This window comes from Oryzias latipes, chromosome 17, assembly GCF_002234675.1.
Source record: "Oryzias latipes chromosome 17, ASM223467v1".
Lineage (NCBI taxonomy): Eukaryota > Metazoa > Chordata > Actinopteri > Beloniformes > Adrianichthyidae > Oryzias > Oryzias latipes.
In genome coordinates this window covers 24,054,519-24,077,467 of record NC_019875.2, presented here as the reverse complement: position 1 = coordinate 24,077,467, position 22,949 = coordinate 24,054,519, and the positions used below count along the sequence as shown (strand labels likewise).

Here is a 22,949-nt window from a genome sequence, read left to right as displayed (position 1 = left end):
GATGCGAAATGCGTTAAAAAGCAATAACGCACACTTCGAAGGCCATTAACCCGCTTATACCATGGTCACTTACAAAAGCAATATCTATTAAGCAGTTTTTAGTCCTTAATTCTTGTTTTTATGCGATTTGGATCGCTTTTCTCACAAAAAGCGGACCATTTCTTACATGATGCGGCGTTTTTGTCCAAATGATGAAGCAAAAGGTTGTTGTAAAGAAGCCGGCGCAGTGATACAAAACATTTAAGCTAGGTGACAGGAACTTCTTTTTTTACTGTGCGGTTATCAGGTTTTAACGCACACCCAGCACCCAACAGAATCGAGTATTCACCCGGACCATGGTATAACAGAAATTAACGCATGCTGTGGAAACCTGAACTATCTGAGTTAAAGCGGAGGACGGTTACTTCCGGGAAGTGCATTAAATCTGATAATGGACTCTTGGAAGGCCATTAAACCGACTTATACCATGGTCACTCACAAAAGAATTAAATATTCAATCAGTTTTTTGTCCTTTATTCTTGTTAATTTTTCGTTTTGTTTCTTGTTTTTTCGCTTGTTTCACAAAAAGCGGACTATTTGTTAGGTGGTGTGGGGCGTTGTCAATGTAACCCTTGTGCTATCCTAGGCACTTTAACATGGGGAGTTGGGTCATCTAGACCCACTAGACAGTGTGTTAAACCTTTTTTCTTCAATGATTTGTGATCTTCACTGGTGTCCATGGATTACATGAAATCTTTCCACCTTTATCCACCTTTGTCACGGTAGGGAGAACACGTCAAAGTAAGGGTAGGGTCATCTAAGATAGCACAAGGGTTAAGGGCAAAGAAAGTGATATATATATATATATATATATATATTTTATACAGATTTATAAAATATCTATATAAAACATATAAAGTTCACCCCTTACCACTTCTTTTTGTCCAGATGATGAAGCTAGTTTGTTTTAAAGAAGCCAAGCCGGTAATATAGAACATTTAAGCTATGTGAGCGGAACTTCTTTTTTAGGCAAGCGGTTATCACTGTATATCACTCTGTAATGCATGACCAGCAGCCAATCTGAATCGTGAATTCACCTGGACCATGGTCTAATACAAAGTTAGCCTACTTTTGGCATCTGAGTCCTTCATTTGTCACCCGATGCAGGCTGCAAAGTCTGCATTTTTGTGTAATTCAGAATTGCTACCATGATTGCACGTTTACATTTATTTCTTAAGACCATTATATCTTGCACAATAGCCACATTCTGCTTATGCAGATTGGAAGTAATGAGACTATAATGGTAAAGCCACCCATAAGTGCATATCTGGTTTGTTTGTAATTAAAATCAGATTAAGGATAGAATGGTATAACAGAGAAAATAAGTAAAACTGATTTTATTAAAATGTCTTAGTTTAAGCTGTGATACTGTTTTTTTTACTGCATGTATTTTATTTATTTATTTATTTTATCCCTATTGAAATTTATTTCCAGTTTACTCTAATTAACTTTAAAACTATTCATTTTAATATTTTACTATTTGTATGTTGAGTAATGATTTAATGAATTAATGAACAGGAGGAAGTATAGGACACAAGAACACCAGCAAAACAGCTTGGATAGGCAGTTTCTTTGTAAGGTTATTTTTTTCAAAATAAAACCTAGTATATTCAAGGAAGTAAAAGCACTTCTTGGGTTCATAAACCACTTGTAAAAACTAAAACATGTCTAAAAATGTTTCCAATTGGAAGCTGATTTGTATGTTTGCATTTGCCAACATGGATTTACATTACAACCCATTCTTGTTTATTTCCTCAGAAACAGTTAAATGGCTCTGCTGTACAGTTTATCTGTGAGTTTTACTTCCATCATCTGTTGTAAATGAAAGCGAATACTATTAAAGACCTATTTGTTTATTTCTTTGCATTCATTTTAATCCAATAAAAAGTCTTGAATAGGACTCTGGGCATAGGGATAGTGACAGACCACCAGGCAGGAGCATAAAACTGTACCATACTCCCCATGTGAATATCTTACATGAGGGGTATTAATCTGATATCAGGAGTCCTTTTCCATTCACAGAATGCCTACATATCCCAAAGTATAACATTTTCTCACTGGCTGCGGTGTCATCAACTCGAGATTAACCTGTTTTGTGGTTTTTAAAGGCCAGATTTCACTAAACAAGATTTCTAAATAAGATTTTATAAAATAAATAAATAAATAAATAAAATAACTTTTAAAATGATGTGTAACCCTTTAAGCAGCTAAACCAAGTGGACATAATATGGCATTAAGAGAATAGACAATCAACACTTTGGCAAAAATATAGAAATTGATTTTGTTTCATATTTATGAAATTAATATAAACTTCTCATATACTTCATTAGGCCAACACAGAGGCCCTCAGAGCCCGCCACAGGATGGTCTACGTGTTCTAAAACGCACAAGAACATGTTTGGAGTAACACTCAAGGAGAGACATGGAAGTGATCTGGCCCCAGGGGCCAAGTGACTCCAGATGTTTGCATGGTCACAAAGCTGGAGAAAACTTGTACAGTAGTTGTTTTTCTGTTTCATTCACTTTTTCTTTCTTTCTTTCTTTTTTTTTTTTTGTTTACATTTTAATAGCAGCCTTTCTCACACTATAACATTTTTTTTCATTTGATTTCTTATGGATCACCTGGCAAATATAACAACATATTCCTTTTTTTAGGATTTGAGGATTGTGTAAAATAAAGAACCATGTTTTAAATACATAATTTTTAGTTTTGTTGGTCTTTGTATTTAATTTTTATTGATCTCTGGTAATAATAAACCATAACCTGTTGAACATAACCCCTGCCGGTCCATTTGTTCTGGGGTCTACACACCTCCTATGTTTTTTAAGACTTGGAGGCTTCAGATTTTATTGTTTGTGAGAAAAAGATTCTTGATTTTCTGGGGAGTTTAGTGTTAGATGCTCTTTTAGAAGCAAACGGGGAGTCCCCATGTGTCACAGACAGTGCTCATATTAGTGCAGCTGTTCAAGAGGACAAGTCTGTTGTTATCCTTCTGTCTGGGAGCTGGGAGGGGCTGGATTCATAATTACAAACACACACAAACTATCATTCGATGAAACATTTTTCTGTTGTCTTGATGTTAGGAATAAAGAACAAAGCACAATCACTTCATTTAAATTGCTTTCATTCTCGCATGTTGAACTAATTTACGCTACTTATCTGTGTGTGTGTGTGTGTGTAAGCATGCACCTGTGTTTGCTGCCTTGTACAAACATTTTTTTTCTAAACTTAGCAGTCTTGGTGATTATTCAGATCAAAGTTTGGATAAAATCTTATGTTAAAAGTCATTGTCTTTATAAAATTATTTTAAATGTTTGTTTGTGTGCAACTATATTGGAAGTATTTTATTCAGTCCTACTCTCTGGTTCTGTGATGTCAGTTTTTGTACTTCTGCTACTTTTTCTTTTAAATTGTAATTCTTTCAAAGGCGAGTGTTGCATCCAATATGCAATAACACAAATCGTGTGTGTACATTAAAAAGTAAAAAACTAATAATTCAGAAGTTGACAACTTATGCAGTACTTGTTTTCTAATAATACATAATTAGAACAGATAAAGCGTTATATATGTATATATGTATATATTTATGTATATATGTATATATATATGTATATATATATATATCTGGGATGGCCCCGCAGGCCACCCGCATGTGCTTCGATATAATGAGCACCCCTGCTGTATAAATAAATATACTGTATATCTAACACAACTTTTTAAATTTTAAATTATTGTCAAATAAACTGATATTATATGGCAGGGATCAAAATTAGGAGGTATTGTTGTATTTTAAAATGTTCATTGTTACACACAACAGAAAAGTTTCAAAAGGTTCATCTGGACATAGTTTTGTATGTTAAGATGTTTCGAAACATCTTCAACAAAAAAAAAAAAAGGTAAAAAGTCATTTTTAAAAAAAAATAATTTCTTCTATGAAACCATACTGAAAGAATGAGTCATCACAGACCGTTAGGAAAACATTACAAGTTATTTTTTTCCCCTTTTTCTTGTTTCCAAGTTGATTTGTTGATACTGTTTATTGGATCATGTCTTATTTTGTATTTGTGTGCATTTCCCTTTCTCATTGCTGTTTTTCCTTTGCACTCATTGCAGACATGTTCCGGTCCCTGCTGTCCTTCTCTCAAGGCCATCTGAGTTCTCTCCTGGAAGACACATACTCGTCCCTGTTCCACCATGCTCAGCCCCACGTGCACCAGCTCTTCTCCTCTCTTTCCCAGTATCTCAGTGGTGCCAATATATCTGTAGAGACCACAGTTCACAATTTTTTTAATAGCATTTTCCCACTTGTTTATGAAAAACTTATCAATCCAGACATGGAGGGAAGCCTAATGGAAGGCAGTGTAATAAGTGACTGTCTCCGCACGACCAGAAAGGAAGTCAATCCTTTTGGGTATCATCCAGCTCTTATGGCTCAAGAGCTTGCTGGGGCATTGGGGGCTGGCCGACAACTGAGTCTAGCCTTAAAAGAAGGTTTGAAGGCTATAAATGCTACAGAGGATGCCGGCCTTACCAAAGACTGTGAAAAGAACCTTGTGAAGATGATGTACTGCTCCCACTGCAGGGGCTTGACCCTGTTCAAGCCCTGCATGGGCTACTGTCTGAATGTAATGCGAGGGTGTTTGGCCAGTTTATCAGAGCTGGATCAGCCTTGGAGACGATACATCAGCTTATTGGAGCAACTAACACTTGCTGTAGCTGGACACCACAGCCTGGAACTGGCCCTGCTGGGGGTCAGAGGCCATATTAATGAGGCACTGCTCTATGCACGGCTCCACAGTCCCATCATAACTACCATGGTGAGTACACAATAGTGAGACAGCAATCACATACTTTCATGGCTGAGTCAAAACCCTACAGATCTTTTCAATTTCCATCTTTTCCTCATTCATGCATTCTGGTCATATTCAATATAAAAAGATTCTGATGGTTGCATGCAGGTTAAGGAATTTTTTCCATCATTGTACCAAAGCAATCAACACATTCTGTAGACTGAATACATTGTTGATTATTTCTATCATCTTGTTTGTTTAAAAATTGAAGGTCTCCACATAGCATCGCAGGCCTTGTCAAATTTCCAAATGTTGGTTATGCATTCTATAACATGCTAAACTCTGAACCTTTTAGGTCATTCTGTTCTAAAAAGTTTTGTGGCTAGCACACCACAAAACCATCCATCTATCTTCCAAACCCGCTTAATCCAATTCAGGGTCACAGGGTTCATGGAGCCACTGCCTACTACTGTTGAGTGAAGGTGTGGTACACCCGGGACAGTTTACCAGTCTGTCACGGGATCACATAACCACACACACTCATTCACACCAAGGGAGAATTTAAAGTCACCACTCAATTTATGAAGCATGTTTTTGGACTGTGGAGGGAATCTGGAGGGAAAACCCACACATGTATGAGGAGAACATGCAAACTCCACACAGAAAGGTCCCACCTGCCATTTTAGTAAGCACATAATCCAAAACCAATATGAATTAAACATTTAGTAAATCTAAGAGTTTGGAATTTACTTAAATTAAATGAAATCTTTTTTTATAACACAAACATTTTTAAATTAGAGACAATGACACATGTGTGTGGGTCTGAAAATTTCGCACCACAAGTCTGCAGAACTGCTATAGAAGGTTCTATAGGTGGCTATGGAAGCCCAGGCTGCTGTGGTAGTGACTTGCGGCTCATTTGGTATGTTGAATTTAGTGTCTTGCATCTTCCTCTTTATAATGCCTCATAGATTCTTTACAGCATGTGGATCCAATGAGGTAGCTGGCCAATTAAAAAGATACCACTCTTAAACAAACAAAGGCTGCTGTCATTGCTGTTTTCTGGTGCAATTCAACATTTTTACCTTATAAAAACCATTTAAAGTGTGTTACACAATCAGTTTCCAATCATGGGCTTTTTTCACTATATTCTAATACATGTATAGTTTTACACACGTTCAATTCACAATTAAAAGTATTAAACTCGGGTATCAGTCTGTAGGAATGAGTTTTACTTTTGTACCTAAATATGGAAACAAATCAACTTTCATATTTTATATTAGAATTTGGGTAAATTTAATGTCAAAATTGTTCTTTCTCATGTAGAAGTCTGTGTAGTTTAGGCAATGTCGTACAGTGGCCCTGAAGTGCAAGTTACAACCAACAAATCAATCAGTGAAAAAACATTTTAGAGATCACTAAAAAAGAAAACAAGTATATATATATAAACAAAATTCCAGAAACATAAACATAATTCCAAAAAATGAAACAAAGTAAACTAAAGCATAAACATGTAAAAATATAAAGCACGAGTAATTTTCAGAAATCAAATCAAAATGTAAAAAAAGGAAACACAATAGGAAACCAGAAAAGATTTCAATGGGACATTACTAATTGGATGATAACATTTCTCCATCAGTTCAACCAAATGGGCGACAGTGGCTCAGGTGGTTGAGCGGGTCGTCCAATGGTCAAAGGGTTGGCGGTTCGATCCCCGCTCCCACCAGCCAAAATGTTGTTGTGTCCTTGGGCAAGACACTTCACCCTCCTTGCCTCCAGTGTGGCTCCACTGGTGTGTGAATGCGCATGAATGATCCCGGTGATGGTCAGAGGGGCCGTAGGCGCAAAATGGCAGCCACGCCTCTGTCAGTCTGCCCCAGGGCAGCTGTGGCTACAATCGTAGCTTACCATCACCAAGTATGAATGAGGAGTGAATGAATAATGGACACAATGTAAGCGCTTTGGGTGTCTTGAAAAGCGCAGATAAATCCAATCCATTATTATTAAATGTTATTGGGCATGAACCGATACTGGATATGCTCTGTACTGATTATAAACTTTTAAAATTAACCAGTCAGTATTGATGCATTTAAAAAGACTCAAACAGCAAAAATCAAATGTCCAAATGTCATCAAATCAGCAATGTCCCATGGTATCTACCTTTTCCGATGTCTTACTGTGTTAACTTTTTCAACATTTCTTTTTTATTTCTAGAAGTTACTCTTGTTTTTTTAAAACATTTCATTTTCATTTTGTTTCATTAATTTGTAATTATGTTTAGGTTTCTGGAATTTCGTACTGACTTTTAAAATGTAATGTTTTTTGTTTTTGTTTTGCTTTTTAAAAAATTCTTATTGTGATCTTTAATATGTTTTTGTCTTGAGTGGTTTGTTGAGTGGCACCGTAGTATTGAATAAAGAAATAATCTGCCTTGTTTTTTGAGATCCAACGACTTCAGACAGAATCTGTTGGAAAATTAATTTTGTCAGATTTATATTAAACTATCAGAAAATCTACATTTGGAAAGAAAAGTAAAAGATTGTCAGCGTGTCATTGGTTTGCTCATAATGTGTGTAATGAAATGCAACACACTGTCATCTTTATCACTTATTAAATATACAGTACCTTGTCTTTTCAGCTGCTAAAACAAAAACAGTGGGGGCATGCGTAAGGGTGTAAGGTAACATGAGTCATATATCAAGGAGGAGAATGTTATTTTTAGAGAATGATGTCTTTTCTCAAGAGGCTTACAAATCAAGTCGCTCTAGCATGAACCCCCCTCTCAACAAAATTTCATACATTTTCATGAGCACAGTTTTGCTCTCAGTGTTATGAATGTATTGGACTAATTGAAGCCTTGGACAGCACATTTCCACGGCGTTTATGCAGAGTGGATGCAGAGTCCAGCTATTTTCTCACATGATTGATGGTAGCTATCAACTAACCTTTTGCAACGGCTGTGCTTTTACTAAAAGACAAGGACAGAATCAAGACCAATGTACCTAAGTTATTTGTAGGTTAAGTGTAATCTTCACTGTCTTGTTTTGCATAATGTAGCTCTGTAATATTATATTGTAATTTTTGTTGCTCAGGTTCCTTTGAAATACCACATAATATTGCACAATTCTCCCAAGATAGCAGATCCGATTCTTCTTCTAAAAAAAAAAAAAAACTATTAAATGTTATGTTACAATTTTTCAAACCTTTCTCAACGATGCAACAATTAAGAGACTTAGCACTTTCTAAATTGTTTTTATTTTTGGAAACAACCTCAATCTAACCTGTAAGGAGTGTAAAAAAATGTCATACTTTTTTGCAAAACATACCTGAATAGAAATTTGTAATTCTTGCCAGTATCTTTTTTAAGAAAATAATTGCCGTTTGTAGACCTAATTTCAGGTCATTAGTATTAGTATCTTCCTTTAAAGTTGCCAGGTAACGAGACAAAACAACTCCACGTTTACTAACATCCAACTGACATTTCAATATGCACAGAAAGAAAGAAGAGAGCAAGCTGCCCGGCCTGAAGACAACCATGCTGAAAGAGAACAAGCTTGCATCTTCTTATGTACACTGAACAGTGAGTTCCTTGCTTTGTATTCATGGGGCTGGCAAGCAAGCCTAGAGTGGGATGTTCAGCACAGATAGAACTGAGATTCCACTAAAGGGATTTTAAATAAAATATCAATGTTTTTATCTTCAGAACACAGTGGATTCATAACTGGTCATCGCCAAACGCTCATATCAATTAGATTGTTAACTTCGTGAAATTGATAAAATATAATATTGTCATATTTGCTGATTAAAAAAAGTAGTGAGCATGGTATCTGAATTGCTTTTAAAATCCAGGGCACTAGATAGTCCCACACTATATAGGTTTTTTAGTAGTTAGGGATTAAGGTGAGAATTCAGACATAGCCTGACTGTCTTTTTTTTACATATTTTTAACAAGGTTGGAAGTTAGCGCAGTCACATTAAAAATTTTTTAGTGGTACTACTCTGTTTTTCATTTGTTGGAAACAAAGTTGGACGTTTTGTTAATATGCTAAATAAACAAATGCACACACCACACATACACTTCACCGTGAGCCTGTCGAGTTTTTTCTTTTTTTACTACAAGACAAATATGGTTCTTTTTTTAACACACTCCTGCTCTTTCGAAGTGTGTCAAAGGGAAGTCGTACTGGATATTATTGGGAGAGTCTGGGTCACGAGTTAAGCAGACACAATAAAGAGAAAATTGGAAAATCTCCAATAAAAGTGGCCAGTCTTATTGGACCCTGGTGCAAACGGTTGTTCCAGTGTTTAGGTTGGTTTTCTTCGTCTGAATACCGACTTGTTGGATTTATCCTAAATCGTTTCCCTCCTGAGTTACATGTGCTCAGGAGGCCCTGGTAGGCTGTTGTTTATTGACATGGCTGTAAAATATTTGATATGACATTTGACCTACAGGGAGTTTTTATATAGTCCACCTGGTAAAGATGGTAAGACATGCATAAACCTTAACACACAAAAGCTTATTTTCTCTCATTTCTCCATGCAGTCATACAGTCAAACATTGAACTATTATAACTTACCTATGACGTGCTAGAACTGGTCCAGATTAGAGCAGTTTACGCAGGTCTACCTTATCCATTTGTTGGTTTTACTTCACTTTCTCATTAGAGTCTTATGAATGAATGATAATAGCAGCCTGGCCTTTCAGATTGCGGAAAAAAAAGGTTTTCATATACCATGGCAACACCTCAATAGACTGACACAGCTTTCTTTGCACACGATTTCACTTTCATCCACACCCACAAGAGAATAGCATAATCATCTGGCGTATGACTATAAACCTCTGTTCTCTCTTCTGTCAGTCACAGTTTTTAGATATCGTTTAATGATGTCAAAATAAAGTAGACCTTAATCAAGTATGCAGGTCTGCCATTTTTTTTTTGCCATTTATTTAATCTAAAGCTGGCAAGAAAAAAAAACAATTTAATGTTCAATGTAATAGATTTTTAAAATTAGTTATTCAAAGTGCTAACAAAGAAAAGTTTGGACCTTCTCCGTTATGGTGGTTGCCTCACAAGAAAACATTTCTTTTTACGGAACTTCTTTAAACTGTTTTTCTCGCTTTTGGACCATGTGACCTGTCCCGAGTGTACCCCCCAATATAGTATTTATCCCTGTTGCAACCCTACGAAGGATAAAGCGAGCACAGAAAATGGAAGAGAAGCCAAACTAAATGCTGCTAAAACCAGGAGCTGCAGAGGAATGTATTTTTGCCAACCAAAATAAGAGAGTTAGAGCAAAAGCTCTTTTTTGGGGAAATCAACACTGCATGATATTTTGCAGTTTCAAAGTTATTCACTTCCTAATTACAGCCTATTTAAGCAGACCAGTGTGGTTAAAAAGATTGCTCAATCTACTTCGGTTCTTAAGCATTTGGTCGGAGTCCTCTTCATCACAGATTCAAATATTTCCTGTTTGCAGCCATTCACAGAGCTGGAATCATTTATCAATCAATTCAATCTGTTTTCTATCACTGGCTGTGATGCTGTGGTTATGCAGCAGTCTGCAGTCCTCAGCCATCTCTGTTTCTCTGGTGAGCATACACAGAGGCTTCATTATTGGTCCCTCCTTCAAATCACTCACCATCTCTCATTCAGCAATAGTGGACTTTTTCCTTTCCACTTAGGAAAACTGTCCTAAACGTTACAAGAAAAGTGAAACAGGAATTTTGTTATACATTAAAGGATTCGCTGGATAATTTTTCAGAAACAGAGAAGTGCCTGCGTGTGTTATTTTAGATTCTGAAAAGAGTGGATGTTGACAGAAAGTGCTCCTATGGCAAAATCCACTATGTTTAACCCATCTTTTAGAGTAGTGTGAACTTTTGGCTCTGCCTCGAACTCTCAAGCTGACCAACTTACTCAGCAATCCATTAGTTTAATGATGGCGACCGAGGCCTCTTTGCAGTTGTGCTGGCGCTTTTTACCTGCCAGCCTGTAACTGTACTTCATTATATGTATATTGGAAAAACTGCTGGTCTGGATTATTTTTCACATAATTTCTGACAAAAAAAAACAAGAAAATAATCAAGTGACATTTATGATGACCTTGACTTTTAAAAGTGTAATACATGAACTAGAAAGGACAATAAGCCAATTCTGCTCTAGTCAGAGCCTGTAAGTGCTCCAGTCTAAATTTTTATCTGGGGTAATAAGATTTTCTTTTCAGCAAAAATAAATCAAAATCTTGCTTGTATTGACTTTCTGTCTCTTAAATCAAAAACCCTCAGAATGTCATTTTGCGCATGGTCATGTTTTCCTGTAACATAATTTTTGATTACTTTTGTGTAAAAGAAAACATCTTAGGCCTGTTGGTTCCTTCAGCTATAATCAACAGATTATATCAACATATATAATTATAATCAACAAAATGTAGTTTAAAATCTAATCAAGGTATTATACATAACGTTGAAAAAGTGCAACTGCCACTACTTTGCTGCTCTTGATGAAATACAAATGTCAATTGCACCCATGGGGGGGTTTAGCTGTATGGATAGTGCAAATGCCGCATGCATGGCATATGCACGTGATATGTAAGTGCCCGTAGGATGGTGACATTTTTATCTTCCAGACTCTTCCCAAAGAGTGCGCACCTTTTACTTGAACAGCACAAACAGGCCCCTTGTGCAATACGCAAGATTTGGGGAGGTTGAAAAAAGAAAAAATCCTTTCAACGTACCTGGATCTAACCTGCTTCACCCTTAATTACCCTTGGATATGTCACGACCTGTTTGCCCACAGCAATGGGCTAAACAACCTTAAAATTTGCCCCGTACAGCTTTGTCCGTTCTTTGCCTACAAACAGCCCATAGGGCGGCTGTGATTAAGGCATAAGGAGCTGCTACAATCAATTTGCACACATCAATGTGTCACAGACAGATAAAAACCATCCAGCTTCTTCTCTTTTCCTCTGACACTCTGTCTCTATGCATAATGACTTAAAGATTACTGAGACATCTTGGCAAACTTTAGTTGATGATTCTTATTTACAAAGACGAACAAATGCATTCTTCAAACTTTACGGTAAAACCCATATTGGCAAGGCAACTGGAGCTTCTTATTTTCACATCATCTGTGAGTAATTTAATCAGCGTAAACAAGAACAGGCCTTAGAATGGAGAGAGCAGCTTAGTGTGCTCTTTGCTGATTGGAATCTGAAGGGCTTCTTCTGTGATTTACGAGCAACTTTGTCTCTTTTTAATGACCACTGACTTTATTTGAATAGTTTGAAATTGGGAAGGAGGGAACTGGTTGACAGAGACAGACAGATTCACTGAGAATGATTCACAAAGACTTATTTGAGAAAAAATAGAATGACTGTAAATAAAAAATATCATTGATGGAAATAAAAAAGCGAGACAGCCTGTAAGTATCAATAGTTCAACAAAAACAACACAAAAAAATATTTTAACTCTGTAAAGCAAGATAATAAAAGTGTTCATATTTAGAAAATAAATGCTGATTAAATAAATCATATTTATCTTTTTCCTAATCTCGCTGGGTTCTCTCTGAGTTTGCATGTTTTCCTTATGCATTTGTGGGTTTTCTCCAGGCATTCCAGCTTCCTCCTACTATCCAAAAACAGTCTTCATAGGTTAATTGGTATCTCTAAAATTGTCCCTAGGAGTGCATGTGAGTGTGAGTGTGGCCACACACTTGTGACCTATTCAGGGTGTACCCCGCCTCCGCCCTACAGTAACTGGGTTGGCTCCAACAACCCCGTGACTCCATAGGGATTTAGCGGGTTCAGAAGACGGATAGATAGATGGATGGATAGATGGATGACATTTAGATGAAATTTAAACTGTACTGAATATGTTGGATTAGGCATGTTACACAAGCCAAAACAGGTTAAACATGCAGGACAGGTTTTCTTGAGGATCAGGGATGTAAAACACTTACCGGTATTTATAACAAATACAAAAATAACACTACTTAATTCATTTCCTCAGTTTATATAACCCTATATCAAAACTAATTTTTCTCAATGGACTTCACATCAGTAATTATACAAAAACATTAAATCAATCAAATGCAATAGCTGATTCCAAACACACTAAGCTAAACTGGGCATCCCTTAGACCCTCCTTCTTGTTATGTAACAATACATAAATAAAAACAAATGTAAACAGATAGTTTTTTTTGTGGTAATTTGAACTAATTATGAAGTGTATGAAACCACAAAACAAAATAGCGTTCTGGATTTGGATTTATGTGCTTATGTCATACATTTAACATCTTTTTTACTTTTTGCTGCATACATTAATCATCAAAGTATTTGTTTTTTGCTTTAACAAATATTTTATTTTCTGCTGGCTTATTCATCACACCTGCCAACATCTTTATTTTAAGACACTTCTGCTCTCATAGCATTTAATTTAGTGAGGCCTCTGTTTTGTATTTTTTAAAATATCTCTTTAGTTGTGTGTCAAACTGTGAGGTGTTGAAAAATAAACACAAACTTACTTTGGAGTTCAATGTGGACAACGCCTACTAGCTTTAACTTTCTTTTCTTTTCCTGCCAACTTTCACATTTAAGGGAAAAAATAGTTTATAACTTAGTGACCATCATTTATGATGAGAGTAAGCAATAAGCTCATGTAAATTCCCCATTAATGCAAATAATTCATCTCCACGCTTAAATGCAAAGCATGCATTTTTAGTTTTGACACATACATAGTCATCCAACTCTCCAGTGGTCTGGAGACCCTCTGGAGACCCTCTAAATCCCTTTCGGGGTATCAGGGCTGCTGGAGACTAAACTAGCCACTGTTAGGTGAAAGCGAGGTTTACCCTGGACTGTCAGCCAATCTGTTGCAGCGTCACACTCTTACATACAAAGCAAGGGACAATTCACAGCTGCACAAAGTGTGTGAAATTTAAGCTTTCGTTTTTTTTTTTTTTTTTTTTTTTTTTTTTTAACATACATGGTGTATATTTAAAAAAGAAAAAAGAAAAAAAAAAGCTCAATGAGTGCAACCACTTCTGACGCAAAGGAAGTATGTATGTCCTTGTTGCAGCTGTTTGGGATCTTTGAACTAAAATAGACCACTGAATCACATTCACTTTGCTTCCATCTACTAATATAGATTTTTTTTTTTTTTGGAAAAAATGATTAAACAATTAGCATCATTACGCAACAGGGCAAGAAGTTTATGTCGGCGTTGTGCACACTTTCAGTTAAATTTAAGAAAGAATCCTCAATGACTGAGCAGGCCTTGCATCTCCCACCTCTCCCACATCGGGGTGAGAGCGGGGCTGAGAAAGGTCCCCTGGTTTTACTTTGTAATCCTTTAATAAATAAACTGGAAAGAAAAGGCCACCACATCTATCTGTAAGCCAATACTCCCACAGAGCAGGGATGGCCGCGGATTTGGCATGAATCTGATTGTTTTGCTGTACTTTCTTTACACAGTGTTGTCTTGGAAAGATGGGCATATAAGCCACATGCAGGCTTTTAAGAAAAATATAATACAATTCAAGCCACACCTAATCGCACGGCTTATTTGTTTCTTCTTCATCTGTCCCAGCCTGTTATGGGTTTTAAATGGTGCGGAAATGCCTTAGATTTCCCCAAAGTCTTCTGATGTGAATAACAATCAACCCATGAATCTGTGTCCTCCTTTATGCTCACTTCTCCTCTAAGCATTTAAAGGATGCAGTTAAATACCAAAAATGGCAAATGTATGACAAATGTAAGCAGGTCAAACAAACGTAAACACCAATATAAATTCTAAAAAAGTGCTTTAATGCTCTTGTCATTATTAAGACAAAGGATAATTGATTCATGACAATTTTATCTTATGTCGTTATTCAACCTGTCAGCTTATTGACTGTAAGGATTATGTGGTTGACTAAAGCATCCTATAAGAGAACGTCTCCATTTCCCAAGAGAATCCTTAAAAGAACAATATTTATTTTTCCACCAATGGTTTTCCTTCTTGTTTACCCTGTTGCATGTTTTGTTAGGCAAAGGAATGACTTGTGTCGGAGTTATTGTTTTGAACTGTCAGCCTTTTTCTAATCATTTCTGGCCCCTGTAGGATCCTGCAATTAGAAGTTCTTTCTCTGTGGTTTGCTCCCAAAAATAGTGAGGAAATGCAAACAGAACTGAAGATGACCTCCTCTGGGTCTTCATATTTTAAACAGATGCTTACATTTTTGTCCTTTACTGGAACAAAAAGGTGTCATGCAAACGCCTGCGTAAAAAAAAAATAAGGAAAAATAAAAAATAAAAAAAAGCTCTGAATCTTTAACTGAACTACTCCAGTACTCATTAAGATAGAATTGGAATGGCAAAGGCAATGATAAAACATTTATAAAACTGCCTTCAAACACACTATTTCTTTAAAAAATAAAAAGAATCCACAACTGTTTTACTAGCAGTTTTGCTCGGTCTTTGAAGCACATGTGCCGCTTAAACAACCTGCCAGAGCCACAAACTTCATGTAAACACTCGTCGCTCCACATGCACAGCACTATAGACCTCCCAAAGTCTGGACATGTCATCCTTAGACTTTACGTTGTCTAAAAGATATGCAATGAATCCCAGGAATGTGATTTATAGATTGCAGTTGTTTTTTTTTTATAAATAATTATTAGGCATCACTTTTAAGGGCATTTAGAAAACTAACAAAAGATTTATGTATTTGCTATATAAATAGATTTAAAAATACTTGCATGATTGAATGAATAAATTGAATTTGGCAGCAGAGTAATAGAAAGAGAAATATTCCCTTCCAACGTTTAGCTCAGTTGCTGCTTTAAAATTGTTTGTTGTTATGCAGGTCCTAACACAATTTGACAGGCAGACAACAACAGTGGTGGCTTTTTAGGGAAACACTAACGATGGTGTAGGGAGCATTTGGCTTTGTATGTTGGCAGACCACTTGGGCAAAACAGTTGCTATGCTCTATCTTTTCACACAGCCATAATGAAATGTTTATGAGTGTGTGTGTGCAAGTGTGTGTGTGTCATGTTTGCATGTGTGGCTGCGGGTCTCTCTACCACATTTGAGCATGTTTTATAGGTCCAGAGGGAGTTAAGGTTAATGCAGTAAAACAACCTTCCTCGTGCTCAACGTCTGCTGGAAGACTAGATTTAAGAGCTGAATGTAGTTAGGAAAGGATTTAGTGAGTGAGGCCACAGTGAAGTACAACGATTCAGGTAGCTGTGGCGTCATCTGTGATTCCCGATCCATGTCAGCTCTGTAAACCTGCAGCTGACATTCACATGGCCATGAGATGAAGGTTGGGCTTCAACCGTTGAGGGAAAGTGTATTTTTAGCGGGATGGCCAGACACTTTTTGTGCATGTTAACACTTATTCCATTTGCTTCCAGACTAATCCAAACTCTTCCTAAACTGCAGACACACCCATTCAAACAACAATTTAAAAGCACATGCTTTCTTCTCCTCTGTGAAAGATGTCTGCTCGTTTTTGTGTAAATTTTTTGATTTTTCCTCCCGTTACACACTTCGACATCCTCTATTTTAACATTTTTAAGTGTCCATGGGATCACTGGTCAAATGTCTACAGATGATGGATCGTTTTATTCTTTGAGTTTCAAAGAGAGTTTAATTTAGCTGCTCATCTCTATTCCATCTCTTCAATTATATTCGGTAGGGATGTAATGAATAACAGATGCATATTGAAAAATCAGAATAGTACTGGGATACTGTTACGGCCCCTGGTAGTGTCGCTTGTTTTGGGTGTGTGTGTATGTGTTCTAGCTCCTGCAGAAGTCCAGCTCCTGCACAGCTGCTGACTCCGCCCCCTTTGCAGAACTGATTGAGGCTGCTTCCAATCGCCGGGCTTGGAGGGAAGCTTTAAAAGCTCCCAGGATCCTCTGCTCCAGGGGCGGCTGCATTCCTGAGTGGGAATTTGTTTCTTCAGCCTGTCCCTGCTGTCTGCCTGGCCTTAGCTCGAGAAAGCCTCTGCTTTCCCCCTTAGTTTGATTCTGGTTTTATCCTTTTGTTACATTTACTCTTGTGGTCTTTTGTTTGCATTTTGAGTAATTTGGTGTCTTGCTATAAAGCCTGAGAATTTAAGTAATACCATTATTTATTCCCCCTTTGGTGTCTTATTGGTTATTTTTCTTTAGTTCCCTTTGATTTTTATGTTTGTCACCAAATAATGTAATAATGTGTGACCAACCTTAACCCCGCTCGTTTATCATAATTTCCTTTATGTTGCACATTTCTCCCTCCCCCCTGAAGAGGGACGTAACAGATACAAACAAGATTATGTTGGTAAAAAAATTATAAATTCAATTGGCAAGTCCATAATTGATTTCTTGCAAATGTTGTTAGTTGGCTTTCTGTTGTGCGCTCTACTGTCTTTGCCTTTTTATTATGCAAACAAAAAGACGTCCAATCACAAGCTTCCTTCTACCAAGTCGAGTCAATTAGCCAAAGGTGAACCACATTGAGGGATGTGTGTTGTGTTCACTAAATATAAAACTTTTCTTTTCACAGCACTTCAAACAATACCTGAATAAATTAATATGACACTTTTTTCAACCGCAGAGGACAAAAAGGTCTGAAATACCCCAAATGACTGTTATGTCTAATACATTTTGTTTTTGTTTCCTAATTAAAAAGTGCCACTAAACAATGTTTCTCTGTTTGAAAGGCATTTTCATATAGTAATAAATGCTAAATGAATAGATAAGATACACACCAGATGATGCTTGAAAGTTATTATCACTTCCTATGTTTTTAAAAACCGGCTGCCTAAACAAAAGAGACATTGTAGAGTTTACGAGCTGGCAATGGGTATAAATGCCCACTATTTTAACATTATTTTTGTGAAATTAACAGCACAATGGCCTTGTGCCGAACAGTATTAGGAAAATCAGTCTTTGTTGGTTTTAAAAACAAGCTAGCTTGGAAGTTTTTGGGCTGCACAGCACACAAAGTGGACATTTATCAGACAAAAACTAGCTTAAATTTTTCAAACTGATTGAGCTGCATTTTGCTACAAAATCATTAAATTATATTATTATAGCAGTTAGGTATATAATTTTGATTAAGCATGCGGTGTGGTCATGTATTTGCTTTAGTGAAACTTTCTGCACATCTTAGAGTAGGAATGGGTTCCCATGACTACGACCAACAAAGTGGTTTTCAAAGTCAACTTGAATAAGTGCCATTTCTTGCTGAATGTGTCTTATTCAGAGCCATACATCACAAAGTTAATATCACACATATTGCCCCATGCTTTTATATGGGTAGAATGACTCATCTCACCAGACAAAGCAGACTGTATGTGCCGATCGCCATAACAGTCAAACATTCAAGAGTCGTCTCTGACTTATTGGGGATCTTTTACCCATGCTGCCCAAAGGCTTTTAAACCAATGAGATGTCATTGATTTTGCTTCATGGTTTGAAATGCACTTTTCTTAACTCTCGTGACCCGGCTGTCTCGTCTGAAGCTTTATTAGTCCACTTCAGGTACTTGTGATTGCTGCCAGCTGTACTTGCACTCTTTTACCTCCATGAGATAGTAAAATACTGTTTTCTGTCAATGATTTTCTTTCATCACATCCCTTCTTACAAGTTTTTTTCGCACCCCGCATTTATTTGGTCCAACATCTGTAGGCGCTGGCATCCAATTGCATCTGTCTCAAAAGGGCCTTTTTCTAAAAAAAATAAAAAAATTATTTGTGTGTAAATCCTTTTAAAAGTGCAGGTGTCAGCTCGGTTTGGAAGACACATGGCAGCTTCAGCCGCACTTTCACGTGTTTTTCTTTGCTTAGCAGGTGTGTGTTGGCTTTGCTCTCCCCACAGGTGGACAAGGTGTGTGGCCTGTCCACAGAGGAACCCACAGGAATGCTGCCTTCTACCAGCCCAGAGGTCACAACCCCAAGCGTGACCTCAGCTTCATCTGCCGCCCCCACCCAGTTTACATCAGAACAGGAGCTGAAACAGTTTTCTCATTTAAGAAGGTAATATAAAGCTTTGAACCACTATAAACCCCTATCAGTTCTGTCATTTTTAATATATTTGTTCAGGTGATGAATAGCTGCAATATTTAACATTGCCTAGATTTGGATGAAGGCCAACATCTATAGCAATTTAAGCAGGTTTTAGTTTATACAGTACATGACACACAAACACACAGTAAATGTGCTGATGTTTGAAAGAAAGAGCGCTTGCCAGAATGGTCTTGAATTGACTTGAATTTCCTGTTTATCAGCCAGCCTTAGTTTTAATAGTGTGTCACACAAAAGCACACACAGAGAGACTGCTGCGCTGCCTCCCTGACCTCCTTCTCAAACCATGAATCGCTGCTCTGATGCCGTCGAGCCTGACAGGTCTGGCTTGGCAGTGCCACCACCATTCATGGCAAAACAATCCAACTTGCCGGCTGCTGCCAGGGCTGACCAGAGCACATGTGAGCTGCTGACCACTTCAAAGCCGCAGCAGCACCCAGTGAAAAGCTCGAAACATGATAGAGTAGAGAAACATTTAGTTCTAATGGGGGAAAAAGTGAATCAGAAAATTCAGCTCCATGTTCTTTGGCTTCACTGTGGAGCTATAACTGCTTGCACGTGTTCAGATATTTGCTTGTGTGTGTTTACTTACTTAAGATATGAATCACATTCTATTATCTGGATTCATTTTGAAAGTGGTGTAAGGAGAAGTGATTTTGGAATAAATTGCTGTGTGACAAGCCACTGCATGTGCATGAAAAACCACTGTCGTTAATGGTCAATTAATTGTCCTTTTTCCTTCCCTCTCCTTTGTCCTGTCATGGTGTGATTTCATTTCTTTCACTTTTTCTAAATCTCACATGCACTGCCTTTCATCCTCCTTCTCGCAACAATCTCCCCGGACTTCATCTCCCATCATTCCCAGCCCATTACCCCTGAAACCCTCCAAGAACAATAAACATAATCTGAAAACGTTCTCTAGGTAAGCATTAAACCAAGTAATTGTGACGCTGATTGACACATAACTGTTGATGTATTGTTAATTCCGTTATCATTCCCACATAACCTTATGGCCCTCGCCATAGCTCTGAATCATGGGTGGCAACAATGTGCGTGAGTTCAAAAATTCTGCTTTTGTTTTGCTGAAGATGAGACTATTTATATCGTTAACATGTGTCAGCAGATCTAGTGAAGCAAGAGCTTTACCACACTGCAGAAGTGAGAAAAATGCGCTGATGCAGGGAAGTGGTCACATTCAAAGTCATTTCTACCATCATCATCTTTCATCGTGTTTATTTATCGCATGATTTGTTAAATGTCTTTGAAATGCTGTTTGTTGTTGGTGATATTGTTTCAAACTATCACAGTTATGAGTGTTTGCCACCCACCCTCAAGACTTGGTCACACGTGACAACACCCAGCAGTCCTTTGTTGTGTGTTTTGCTAACAGGACTTTTGATGCAGTCATGTTGATTTATATTTTAACTCTTAAAAAGTTCTTTTCTTTTTTACTTGTTTCTTCATCAGGGAGTTTTTACTGCATTTGCAGCCCTTGAAGTCTTTCTTCATGATACTGCCAGACTTGTTGTGTAAAGGGGACACAGCAGTGGAAGACTCCACCTGCTGGACCGGACAGAATGTCAAGGAAAGGTAAGGTCAGCTCAGATACAGCCACATCATCCTCTGATATGTACGCAGCGACACAGAAGCTGATTTATCTCTTCCCAAATGTTAATACCATTTTGCACCGCATGGGGCTTCAAAAGATCAGTTACAGATACTGATGCACCCACTTCACTTCCCCTTTTCACAGTAAATAAAATCATTATGCATGTAGGGATTGTAGTTTAATGCAGCGAAAGCTGTTGAACTTCTTTATATGCTTTAGAAAATAAAAACTTCCAGCCGTGAGTTAGTGCACCAAGTTTAATTTAGAGATATTAAATCCATTTTCACAATGACTGAAGGCTGGATGACACATTCCTGAAAGTGTCTGCTCTCGTTTGTATTAGAAAAATGGTTTATTTGCGACTTCATCTCTAATTCTCTTTAAATTTACGCAATTTCTCAGTTCAGAGGATTTATATGTTTAGCTTAGAACTTGTTTAATAATTTGTGATGCCTCTCTTAGATCAAGGATAGGCAAACGTTTTTACTCATGGACCACAAAGGGTTCTGAAATTTGACAGAAGGGTTGGACCCAGATCATATGCATAGAGTGTTTGGGTATTCCCCCTTATAAGAAAAATAAATTAGTGGTTTTTGTTTTCATTTTAGTGCCAATTGCACCAAATATGTTGATGTCCCTCAAGGAAAACACAAATTTAGAGAAATGGTGCATTCATGTGGTGTAGGAATGATCGGAAAAATGACTTTCCGACTCGGAAAAACACACATGAACCACAGAACACAACAAATCTTTCAACAACACATGGATGTAGAATAACTTTCTTCACTTAAAAATAGGTCAATTTGTTATTTGTGCACCATTTATGGGGACACAACCAAATTACAGGGAAAATAAAACATTGATAAGGATTAGCAATATAATTTATTCTAGTTTGGCGAGCCAGAATAAATAGTTTCACCCCCCGGGCCATAGTTTGCCCACACCTGTCTTAGATGCATCTGTTTTTTTTAGCATGTGGCTGTGATGCTGTTAAGACTAGGTTAAAAGAAGTGAGAAATAATGCAGATAAGTGAACTGGTTCACATCTGTAAAGGATAACCCTCACCACGGGACACATTTTTGATGAATGTTCTCAAGTCCTAAGTCTACCGCTGTGACATTTACACTCCTTTACATTTAATGCACCCTTAAAAGACTTCAGATGCACCCTGATATCACCATTTTATTAAAGTAGCTTGCAATATTAAAAGTGAGGAGGTGAATGTTTGCCTCAAGAGCGCGGCAGGAGATGATTAAAAATAAATATTAGGCCCAATATGTGTATCTACAAAGGAATATTATGAAAAGCACTTCAATAAAACATGTATGTCTAACACCAGCAGTAATGGGATGTAACAGTGTGTTATCAAAGATTCTTTTTATTCTGGTCTAAAATGTTCGAATGAGAAAACAGCACTGTGCTAGGACATTTGGCAACACCAACAAGCTTGGCCTATGGCGACTCAGCTACACTCTTCCACTGTATGGACTCTGTCGTTCTGTGTTACTGAGAAGGAAGGCCAAGACAGGGCATGAAAAGGGTACTCATTTTGGTGCCCCATGTGTGTTGTTGTGCCCCTGATGAGGGAAGCCTGGCTGAGTGATGGTATAGGGAGGGGGGCCTTGGCAGCATAAAGACCCATTGTGGAGTCAGTGGAGTGGGGCACAGCCCTGCTGTGGGGACCCCCAAAGCTTGGAGGGAGAAACAAAGACCCTCCTATGAGGCTGTATGGGAAAGACTCGGACATCACTGACATAACTTTTGCTTCTGGCCTGGACCGTGCTGGGGAACGCTGCATGACAATGCCAGCCTGCAGTCATGTGACACCAAAAGTGCGCACACAATTCCAAAACGAATTGTCTACATATCAGGGCTATAAAGATTGTACGTTCTAAGATAATTTATAGATTTTTTTTTCTCCTCAAATGAACAAGAATGCAACTCATACTGTACTACACTGTGTCATTGTTCATTTAAAAAAACAGCCAAAACTCAGAAGCAGTAAAGGAAAAACTACGGGCATGATTTTATAGCATATTAGAACCACCTGTAGCAACAATAATTTGAGGTCTTGTTTTGACGAGACCCTCCAGGAACTGCTTTATATGTTGTCTAGAAAATTTGGTAGAAAAAAAAATGATTGAAAAACATTTTAGATAAACATGAAACCTACTAAAAAAGGTCCAAGAAAAAAAAGATGGTAATTTTATGTATCGTGTGCCTCAAAAATGACAGTGGATCTGTGGCTTTTAAAGAAAATGTTTTAGTATAAACTCTGTGTTTAGAAAGTAAGAAAATAAGTGAAAAATATAAAAATAAGCATCCTGAGGTCTGAAGCTAATTTTCTGCTCTCTTACACAAACATGAAGACAGTGATTCTTAAACCAGACTGCATTTTTAAATAATTATTTATTTTTCTACAGAGAGACAGATTTTTAATTGTGTTTCTTTCCTTG

The 22,949-nt window shown here is 37.3% G+C and overlaps 1 protein-coding gene across 1 annotated transcript in view; it reads left to right on the top strand.

Moving 5' to 3' along the window:
* The window catches only part of LOC105356240 (glypican-5-like), a 78,859-nt gene that overhangs the window by 11,213 nt on the left and 44,697 nt on the right, over positions 1-22,949 (top strand). The window contains exons 2-5 of the mRNA XM_023965014.1: positions 4,154-4,857; positions 18,678-18,835; positions 19,749-19,805; positions 20,351-20,473. Coding sequence (XP_023820782.1) covers positions 4,156-4,857; positions 18,678-18,835; positions 19,749-19,805; positions 20,351-20,473 — 1,040 coding nt within the window. The 5' untranslated portion in view covers positions 4,154-4,155. The remainder of the gene's footprint in view (positions 1-4,153; positions 4,858-18,677; positions 18,836-19,748; positions 19,806-20,350; positions 20,474-22,949) is intronic.